Below are 11349 nucleotides of genomic sequence, written 5' to 3'. Positions count from 1 at the left end.
GAGTGATTGGTTTTAGGAGAAGGGACAGGGGATAGAAATGGAACTGGGCGAGAGTGGATTGCTTTCATTTTTTACGTTTTTAGTAATTTAGCAGACACTTATCCAGAGCAATTTACAGTACATTATTCTTACAATAGCTAGGTGGGACAACCACACATCACAAGTATAGTAAGTACTCATTTCCTCAATAAAGTAGTTATCAGAAAAGTCAGAGCTAGGAGGGGTCAAGTGCAAGTGTTGTTTAGGAACGTTTTTTAATTTTTGGTGAGGAGTGGGATTATTTAAAACAAGGGTTCCCAAATATTTTCACACAAGCCCCCCCTTCCAGCATTGGGGAACATCCCACGTCTATTTCTATGGGCGCAATAACTGTTCATGACAAACACTGTTCACACCCATCATGTTTATTTCCTGCAATTCTACACATTTTGTCACAGGTGCAGAGAAAGTTTAGCAGTTTCAAAGTAAATTTTCTTGCAATTCTATACATTTTGCCATGTCCAATGTGTATTCATGTGATATATGTCCTCACCAAGTACAATGCTATCTTGTGAGTCGTGATTTAGCATCGGCACATTTCAGAAACTGCTGAGGTGATACACAGCCAATCAATGTTCTCTCACAGCAGTGATAATGAAATAACTCTCTCTGAGGATTTTTATAATAATTGTTATCTTCCCTGTTGCTTAAAGAGCAAGTTAAGCCCAAGCAACATTGACACAATGAGTAAAAGAGTGATTACATTTATTTTGGTCATGTGCAATGGATTGCTGTCTCACAATGTTTAAAACAAGCTTGAGCAAGTTCTAAAAATGGATCATACATATACTACACTAAAAATATTTGATATGTTCAAATTCAATGGTTGTGGAAAATATGTTGAATTATTGCCATGACCCATACTTGTAGGTCATGTTCTTTCTATTGTTTACCTATTTGTTACCAACTATAAAGTTGCCACGAGAAGCATGCTTTGTGCTAGCTTTCTTGTAGGGCTTGTGTAATGGGACATTTAAGATGAATGAAGTTCATATTCAGTTAAGTGATTATTAGCACATTGCAATATACCTTTTCTTTCTGTAATACACATGGTTCTGTTTGTGCAAGGTTGATGGTCACGAGACTCGAATGTTATGGACAGTTCTATCTGCTGATGGTGTTGGCGCCAGTCCAAAGGTGCCAGTTATGAGGACACACGGGTTATTATTGTATTCTGTGAGACTGTAGTTCACTTCCTTGTGTTATGTCTTTTGTTATGTTTACAGAATGTGTGTGATATAGTGGCCTGCTCAGAGATGGCTCGTTAGACATGTTTCTATGCTCCCATGCTGGAGGTTGTCTCGCTGTTGCAACTTGTCTTAAAACAGGTTGATCTTTGTTTGACTTTACCAAAGACGGCTCTCCTTTTTGTTTCACCTGGAAATTTTCTATGGGATTGAGGTCAGGACTTTGTGATGGCCACTCCAATATCTTGACTTTGTTGTCCTTAAGCCATTTTGCCACAACTTTGGAAGTATGCTTGGGGTCATTGTCCATTCGGAAGACCCATTTGTGACCAAGCTTTAACTTCCTGACTGATGTCTTGAGATGTTGCTTCAATATATCCACATTATTTTCCATCCTCATGATGACATCTCTTTTGTGAAGTGCAGCAAAGCACCCCCACACCATGATGCTGCCACCCCCATGCTTCACGGTTGGGATGGTGTTCTTCGGCCTCCAAACATAATGGTCATTATGGACAAACAGTTCTATTTTTTTTCATCAGACGAGGACATTCCTCCAAAAAGTATAATCCTTGTCTCCATGTGCAGTTGCAAACCATAGTCTGGCTTTTATATGGCGGTTTTGGAGCAGTCTTCTTTCTTGCTGAGCGGCATTTCAAGTTATGTCGATATAGGACTCGTGTTACTGTGGATATAGATAATTTTGTACCATTTTCCTCCAGCATCTTCACAAGGTCCTTTGCTGCTGTACTGGGATTGATTTGCACTTTTCGCACCAAAGTAAGTTCATCTCTAGGAGACAGAACGCGTCTCCTTCCTGAGCGGTATGACGGCTGCGTGGTCCCATGGTGTTTATACTTGCGTACTATTGTTTGTACAGATGAAACGTGGTACCTTCAGGCGTTTGGAAATGACTCCCAAGGGTGAACCAAACTTGTGGAGGTCTACAATTTTTTTTCTGAGGTCTTGGCTGATTGCTTTTGATTTTCCCATGTCAAGCAAAGAGGCACTGAGTTTGAAGGTAGACCTTGAAATACATCCACAGGTACAACTCAAATTGACTCAAATTATGTTACCTAGCCTATCAGAAGCTTCTAAAGCCATGACATCATTTTCTGGAATTTTCCAAGCTGTTTAAAAGGCACAGTCAACTTCTGACCGACTGGAATTGTAATAGATGATTTCACTTATAATTGACTAACAATTGAAAAATGACGTGTCATGCAGAGTAGATAACTTTCCAAAACTATAGTTTGTTAACAAGAAATGTGTGGAGTGGTTGAAAAACGGGTTTTAATGACTCCAAACTAAGTGTATGTAAATTCTGACTTCAACTGTCTCTATTGTGCACGGGAATACTTTGGAAAAGATTTCCAGAATTAAAATGACAAGGAGCTGCGTTGGTGTTTTTAAGTCTTTTAGGTCCAACAACAGTTGGGGAACCCTGCAAAATGGCATTCATTTCATTTCTCCTTATTCAAACTGGGACAATACTAACAAAGGAGATAAGTGAACAATCAGCACACGTGGATGAAACATTCAGTTCACTTCAGGACTCCTATGTTTGGTATATTATTTGACTCAAACATAGGGCTAGTCCAGATCAAATCACTTCCAACAGACAACCTTAACTTAAAAAGTAACTTTATATTGCCTAAGGTGTCCTTAAAACTGTATTTCCATAGTACTAAGGTAGGCAGATATGTTTTTCATTTGAGTGGGGGTATTCAACACTGAATGGACTTCCTGCTACAATATAAACTCAACCCTTTCACCAGCCGTATTTATGTGTGCTCCTTTCGCCACCTTGTGGACTAACTTAAGACCTGCATGACTGTTTTACTATGTTGATTGGCCTCACTCCACAGGCCTTGTTCTCAGTTATTTTACAAAACAACACAATTGAATAGATGTAATACACAAACAATATACCAGTTTGAATGTATATTCCGGGAAAAATACAAATGTATGACAATACTGCACGGCTTCGAACGCTGCTCGTCTAATCAGCATCAAAACGACCCATTTCATAATTAAACATATGACACTGAGTTTAGAGCAGGAACACGGAGTACATTTAATGTCTCCACATACTACAATCTTAGATATGTACAAAAACATATTCATTTTAGATAAGAGAACAAGAACTAAATTACAGGACTGATTCAACTTTTTTTTTAAAGTAAAATCTCTTAATACTGTGCTCATTTTCTAAAAATTAAAATGAAGAGAATGCCTTACAAGGTTCCTGGTTAGACAAACCTACATGGTTAAAAAAGATAACATTACTTGTTTATAAAAAATAGACTATTTTAGATTTGGTTTCCTGTTTCAGTCTTCTATATGGGACGGAACTAGTCTTCAAGCTGGAATTTATCAAGTGGTCAATGGGGCTCCCTTAGTGGCACATCTGTGATGTCATCTCTTTCTGTAGGGGCAGGAGTGATGGCAACATTATGATAGCAAAAGTACACAAATGTGCTTGTAAACATCACAATTCTAGGGTGCAATATTGGCATCATAACTTCCCTTTCAGCTTCATTTGCAAAACAAACATGTAATATGTAAGAAAATATATGAAAATTACAACTTCAACAAGACAGACAATTCAATCATTTTTTTCTCACTCACCAGTGGCTCGAGCTCCTTGTGGTCTGTGAGGTTAAACTCTGTTACAAAGTAATAGAAGTGCTTGTAACAGGTGTTGACGTGGGCCTCTGCACCCATCTGGTTCACACGATCAAAGTGATGGATGTAGACGTGGACAAACACACGGAACAGGCGAGACAAAATCTTCTTAGCTACCTGCATGAAGGTCTTTGGGAAGGGAGTACCTTCAAAAAGCAAACATAAGATGACAAAAAAGATGAAGACGTGTCCTCCTGTGACATGTAAAGTAAACACAAATGTGGTCATGCTCTCAACCTCATCTCTGTGGTTGGTTCAGTTTAATTGTCAGATTAATTCTCTACTTTAAATATTACATTGGGTGCAAATACAATTGGTATAAATATTCTATGTTTTTGTGAATCAAGTGAGGGATGTTATTTTCTTGTGTACTGGAGTATCACTTGATTGAGATATGTGAGCCTTGGAAATTACCACACCTAGGGCAGAGGATTCATATTTCCCTTCATCCATCAAGAATAGATGAAGTTATCAGTCTATCCTCTTACACTAATCTAATAGCATTTTAAAATGCATTCCTGGGGACATGTGTACATGCATTCCTATTTATACCCTACTGTAGATTGTGTGACCATTTCTAAAGTCATTGCTTGGCTGTTTCTACAGCTAGTCAGACGCAAAGTTGTGTGGTGGGAGGAAGTGAAGAACGGAAGGTTAAGAACTTCTGAATTATAGTAGATTAACTGATACAGCTGTTGCACTTTATGACAGAGAACTCAAGGAATTCAGCCCATGAAGATGATTCAGACCTATTTATCATCATCATGAATAGCCAAATAACAGATCTCATCTACATAGTTATCGTTCTTTGTACATACCAACGTTGGTGGGGAAGATGTGCTCGTTGTTGATCTGTACCTCGATCCATTCCATCAGCAGGCTCATGTATTTTGGGGCTGGCACGGCTGTGGGCTTCTTGTACTTGTGCTCGTCCTGCCAGCGGTACTCGTACTTGGGCCCTCCGGACATGACGGGGCAGGTCTGGTCGGTGCAGGAGTCGCTGATGGTGCCGTAGATGAGGTTGATGCGGTTGAAGAAGTCCACCACGTGAACAGCCACCCAGTCATTAAGGTCTTCTCCATGGGGCAACGCCACCGCCTGCTTCAGGTCCAGGCCTGCATTCAGAGACGCCTGGGCCTTCTTGTGCAGCTCAAAGCGCTGTGTCCCGGGCTCAAACTTACGCTTTGGCCGGAATGTCCTCTCCTTGTTGAAGACTTGCTTCAGGGCCATGGACATTGTTGCATGTGTCAGTTTGTTTATGTCTTAATGAATGATTTACTGGTTAGAACAAGGAGATATAAACAACAGTGGAGCAGTTATACAATGGTTGTATTTTTCTCACAGATGGTTTTGGTCCTGAGGCTGAAGGGTCTAATCAGAGAGGGGGGGGGGGGATGATTTTGTGTCAGATTCACATATATTCCATATTGTCCAATTTAGCAGTAACGTGCAGTATTCAGTCTGGTGCTGCAATGCCAACAACGTAGGCCCACAATGTATTTATTGGTGGCGCTTCTATAAATCTGTAACATTTCACAAATCTGCATCACCATTAGTTTTGTTGTTTGGTACAAATGCATAATAGTGTAAGTGTTTGTGGTGTCTCAATCCATTATTGAAAATTAATAAATGTAAAAAAATCTACGGATTAAACAGTTAATCAAATTAATAAACCATATTTAACTAACCAAAATATATAACACATCTATGACTGCTGTCCAAAGAGTGGTAAATTCAAGGAAGTCTGTCCTCCAACATAACCTGAACAACAATGTTGCAAAGTGAGTATCGTCACAGAGTTAGTTACCACGTTGCAAAAAGTGAGGGTTGTTAGAATGTAGTTACAATTTGTTGCAAGCTATGAGTAATTTCCTACTTTTCACAATACATTAAGGCCTGGTTCAGGAAAGCGAGATAGCATGTACAACTAGCACAACTTTTTGAAGTGACCTCAGACAATAACGACATGTCATATATTGAGGTTATTAATATGACTATATCTAGCCAGCAGACAGATGAAGTGGTCAGGAGCAAAATTGAAACAAACTAAGTATAGAAGCTAACGTTAGTCCATGATGTATCCTAGCGGTAGCCGGAGCGCTGATGCTACGATGCTTCAAAGATGACCGCGCCAAGTTTATTCATGAGAAAAAAAGATACAATCGTACTTCTTGCTTTTCGCATGATAAATGTAACCACAAACTACTCCTTAAAACATGTTATTCATTATATAATTTAACGTAGAAATAATGGGAGTAAATTGCTCCAAAACGAGCTGACCGTAAACGCAACCACTTTCCCCGAACTTAGATAGGCTAACGTTATCACTTACTTGTTACGCTATAATGCTCCTTCCCTTGCTGTGTTGTCTTGAATATAATAAACTTTGCTAATCCTTTTTAAATATATAACAACGGCTACATTTTAATTAATGTATAACGTCAGTAGTTCTGAACATAGCGCTAAGTCTTTACTAAGGCAACTAAAATAAGCCCCTCCCTACCAAAAAAAAGAAGAAATAACAAGCACTTCCTCTGATTTTACGTCACTTTACACGGACCAAGCAGGCGCACATACAGTATTTCGTATGGAACTAATTGCGTTACAAAATAAACTGGATAATATATATAGATTAAAAGCAGAAGTGGCCTTTATTAGATCTAGGAAAAAATGGATTGAGGAGGGAGAACATAATTCATCCTATTTCTTTAGACTTTAGACATTTCACTCTAAAAATAACACTATCCATAAATTAAACATTGATGGTGTTATTACAGATGACCAAAAATTAATCGCTAAATACTGCAGCAATTTTTACAGAAAATTGTATAGCTCTACGTACTGTCAGGAATCCATAGATATGTTTTTTTTAACTCACTGAACAATGTTCACTCTATCAGTGATATAGAATCTAAACGGTGTAATGAACCCATCAAAGTTGGAGATTATAGAGTATATCAAACATCTAAAGAACAATAAATCACCAGGTGTTGATGGAATTACATCAGAATTTTACAAATCATTTTCTGAACAAGTAGCTCCCTTCGTATTTGAAGTATTTTAGAGAGTATTAAAAACAATGTTCTCCCTCCTACAATGAGTCAGGGGTTAATAACACTGATACCTAAGCCTAAAAAAAGAAGTGCTGCTCATTGATAACTGGCATCCAATTTGTCTTGCAAAAATAATTAAAGAAGTCCTGGATGCAATCATTGATGAAACAGTCTGGCTTCATGAGGAACAGACATATTTCTAACAATGTCAGACTAGTATTAGACATACTTGACTACTCAGACTGTTACGAATCCCTTTTGGCCCGACAGTCTAGGGGGGATGGTAATGAGACCCGTAACATAACTCATGCAAATTATTATTGTGACAAAGTAAAAGTGTGCACGAAATAACCACGACAACAGAAATCTACCGTCAAACTCTAGGTTTATTTATAAACACACGGTAATGGGGGGAGCAGGAAAAGGGGCTGAGCTGGACCCAAGGAAAGAAACAATAAGTATTCAAAAACACCCCTAAGCTAGACTAGCCTACTTTAACAACAGCTAACTAACTAACCAAAAATACAGTGGGTGGTCCGCCCAGTTCTAACTAGTGTATTTGACAAAGTTCACCTACGGGTAGTGTATGCCCATGGGCGACTTGTCTTGGTTTCCCCCTTTTCCCACCAGCAACAAGCAAACACCATAACCAAAAACAATACTCACAGGTGATGACAAAGTGCTATGAGGTGCTTAAACAAAAGAGAGGTTAAGACACAAAGCGAGAGTGAAACACAGAGACCTACAGACATGGCATTTACAGAGAGATTGAGCTAGAGATTGAGCGAGAGATTGCTAGAGCAAACAAATGATGGGGTTTTTAAACCATGGGGAAGGAACTGTGATAGGGTAGGAAATAGGAGGAGGTGTGTCTTCTGATTGATGATTGATTGTTGACTGATTGGGGAGTGATGGTTTTCACCTGTGAGGGGAGAAGGAGAGAAAAGAAACACACACAGGATACACACACACACACAGGATAACTATATCCGTAACACAGACCTAATAACTGAGGATAGCTTCATATTATTTTTAGATTTTTATAAAGCATTTGACACAGTAGAGCATCCGTTTCTCTTCCACTCCCTTGAGAGACTTGGCTTTGGGGATTTTTTCTGTAAGGCTATTAAGACTCTCTATACAAATGGTAACAGCTCTATCAAATTGAAATATGGCACCTCACCTAGATGTGAGTTAAAGAGAGGAATAGGCAAGGTTGTCCTATCTCCCCGTACCTGTTTTTATTAATCACCCAACTTCTTGCAAATTCTTTAAATAATAGTCCTGTACAAGGTATTTCCATAGCTGGTAAAGAAATTATTATAAGCCATTCCCTCTATTGTTATTATAAGCCATTGTTTTAGATGTCATTCCCTCAGGTGTTGCTCTGTTATTCATGAATGTGTCAAGACCTGACCCTCAGAGCCTACCTTCTATTGACCCTGTTGATCTTCTATTGACCCTGTTGACTCATCAGTAGGAAAGATTTGTTTCTCTTTTGGTCCATTCAACAACAGAGTGATACGAACCTTGTTTCAGCAGGATGTTGTATCTATACCCTATGTCATGCCTTATTGGAATGGATTTATTGATAATATCTGTTGGAAAAAAGTTTGGATGTTGCCACACACATACCTACTTGTTAACAAAATTAAGGAACTTTCCTTTAAAATTATTCATAGATATTATCCCGCCAACCACTATATGAAGAAGTTTAAAGAAAACATCAACTCAAATTGCTCCTTTTGTAATGACCACCCAGAAACAGTGTTGCATCTTTTTGGCATTGTATTCATGTAAGAAAATTGTGGCAAGACATCAGTAGATTTATAATTGAACCCATTTATGAAGATTTTACACTATTGTGGAGAGATGTACTGCTTGGATTCTTTACATACGATAGAAATAAGCTGAAACATTTTTATGTAATTAATTTCATTATTCTTTTGGCCAAATTTCATATACACAAATGTAAATTTACAAACAAAAAACACATTTTCTCACCCTACAAAAAGAAATTGAACTGTATTTTAACACAGTTAAATACTCTACTAACAAAAAAGCTGTTATAATTGTAAGTGTATGTATGTCCCTTAAGGTCCTTGTGTAATTGTAATGTGATATTGTACCCCCTAGTGCGATTGTCCATTTGTCCATTGTATGTAGTCTATATGTACTTGTGTTCCCTCATGTACTTTCTGTATTGATTTGTGGTTAATAAAATACATTAATTAATTTAAAAAACACACATAAAACATACAGTATTTCGTTTTATATTAGTGCCGCGTTCAAGGATAGTCTGACCTCGGAAATGTGGACGTTTTTACTCGATAACTGGTGTACACAGCACGTGTATAACTAGGGCCAGTCTGTTAGCAAGTTGGACATTTCTGAGTTTCCTGGTTGCAGTAGCCTACCGGTGCTGTTTAACAAATGTTAAATTGTGAAAGCAAAATGTGTTTACATTCAGGACATACAAACACAGTACACAAACACACACACACACACACAGTTCCACAGCAAGATCTAAGTGAGCTTGACAGGTTTTTGTTTGTATTTAATTAAGTTGCATGTATTTGAGAATGTCTACATTGGTCAGTCCAAAATGGCTTTTTAATTCTGTCATGGAAATAAATGTATTTCCTATTACCAAGTCATTTACGGTTTCTATGCCTTTGTTTATTTTCCCATGTGGGTCAATTTATCAGTTAATTCTGAAAAGCTATCCAAAGACTTTTCCATATGGGTGTGTTTTTAGAGGAGTGATATTGGTTCTAGTAGAATCTGTTACATTTTCTTCCATATTGTTATATTGTTATAGTGTTATGAAGTTGTTCATGTTCTTAGCTTTATCGATTGAAAATAGACACGTGAAAATGTTATGGGGATGTGCATGACATCTTCAATATGCACCCATTGTTCCTCTTTAGTGCATTTAACAATATGTCGCAAGTAAAAGCCTTGGGGGCGAGTTGATAAAGTCACAGGTTTGGAAAGTTAAAACCACACCGATGTAAAACTTTGCTTTTTATTCTGTGACGTTTATTTGCCCATATAAAGTCTGTTAGGTCAAGTACACTTTTAAAATAATGTCTTAGGTAGGAAAAATAAATATAGAATATAGAAACTTTGGGAGCCATGCCATTCTAAAGAGGTTTATTCTACCTGTAAGATTTATGGGAATATTGTTCCATTTAATTAGATCTGCTTTCATGTTGTTGAGTAATGGGATACAATTATCTTTGTTTGTTGTCACTTATTAAGCATCCTAAATATTGAATACTTTTTGTGCTTTCTGCAAATAAAGTTAGTTTATTCATGTTTACCAATACTGATACCTGTTACGTTTGGTTCCTGTCTAATTACATTTACATTTAAGTCATTTAGCAGACGCTCTTATCCAGAGCGACTTACAAATTGGTGCATTCACCAATTCTTTCTGCAAGCAGTTCAATTGCCACTGCAAACAGGAGGGGTGAGAGAGGACATCCCTGTCTTGTGCCCCTTTCTAAAGCAAATTAATCAGATAATGTATTATTTGTGTATAGTTTAGCTTTAGGATATTTATATAATATTTGTATAAAATCTATTATTTCAGATGTAAACTTGGTTTTGAATAGAAAAGGTAATTCAAGCCGGTTGAAAGCCTTTTCGACATCAACAGCCATTATTGATAAATCTATATCTTGTTTTTTTAGTGTATTGCATTATACTGAAACATGTTCTTGTATTTGTTTGTAAATGTCTATTTTAACCCAACCCTGATTGATTAATATGTATCATGACTTTTGCCATTCTATTGCTTTTGAGTTTTGTTATTATTTTATTGTCATAATTTATTACATTTATGGGTCTATAATCTGCAGGGGACTCTCCGGATTTTCCTGGTTTTAATATAACTGAAATAACTGTATGATACATGGAACTTGGAACCACTGAATTGAGTGACGTGTGTTATCATTTGAGTAACCCTCAATTAAAAACTCACTCAAATAAAATTATATGGGAAAGCCGTCCATACCTGGTGCTTTTCTCCGTGCGAATGCTTCAACAGTGTATAATATTTATTTTTGTGTGATTTGAAATTTGTGGGGGGGGGGGGGGGGTTCGTCTGCTGATAGTTGGTTCAGGGTTTTTGAGTCTAAGAAGGCTGTATGATCAATCAAACTGTTGTTTAATTCTGATTCATGTACATTTCATAGAAGCTTTTAAATTGTTATGAATAGAGTTGTTGTTTATAATTCAAGCATTTGTGTCCTTATCATTTAAAATTATAACTGGTTTGGCATTTATTAGTTTTGTGAGGGCTGCAAAATGTTTACCAGGTTTATTTGCCATTAAATAGTATGCTTCATTTGAGTTTAGTTTTTGGCTCTCTTCAA

At 37.4% G+C, this 11349-nt stretch overlaps 1 protein-coding gene across 2 annotated transcripts; it reads right to left on the bottom strand.

Moving 5' to 3' along the window:
• Positions 1-2544: 2544 nt before the first annotated feature.
• LOC115144960 (MOB kinase activator 3A-like) lies at positions 2545-6427 on the bottom strand. 2 transcript variants are annotated; one of them, XM_029686131.2, is made up of 4 exons: positions 6247-6427; positions 4733-5285; positions 3858-4060; positions 2545-3654 (listed from the first exon to the last, which is right to left on the bottom strand). In XM_029686131.2, the coding sequence occupies exons 2-4, from the start codon at positions 5148-5150 to the stop codon at positions 3625-3627; spliced, it is 651 nt and encodes a 216-aa protein (XP_029541991.1). In that variant the 5' UTR covers positions 5151-5285; positions 6247-6427; the 3' UTR covers positions 2545-3624. The 2 variants fall into 2 exon arrangements, with proteins under 2 accessions (XP_029541991.1, XP_029541990.1); XM_029686130.2 differs by having other exon boundaries at positions 4733-5192.
• Positions 6428-11349: the final 4922 nt, after the last annotated feature.

This window comes from Oncorhynchus nerka, linkage group LG17 (genome assembly GCF_034236695.1).
Source record: "Oncorhynchus nerka isolate Pitt River linkage group LG17, Oner_Uvic_2.0, whole genome shotgun sequence".
Taxonomy (NCBI): Eukaryota; Metazoa; Chordata; class Actinopteri; order Salmoniformes; family Salmonidae; genus Oncorhynchus; species Oncorhynchus nerka.
The sequence above is the reverse complement of the archived record's forward strand: the minus strand, read 5'-3'. Positions and strand labels throughout refer to the sequence as shown.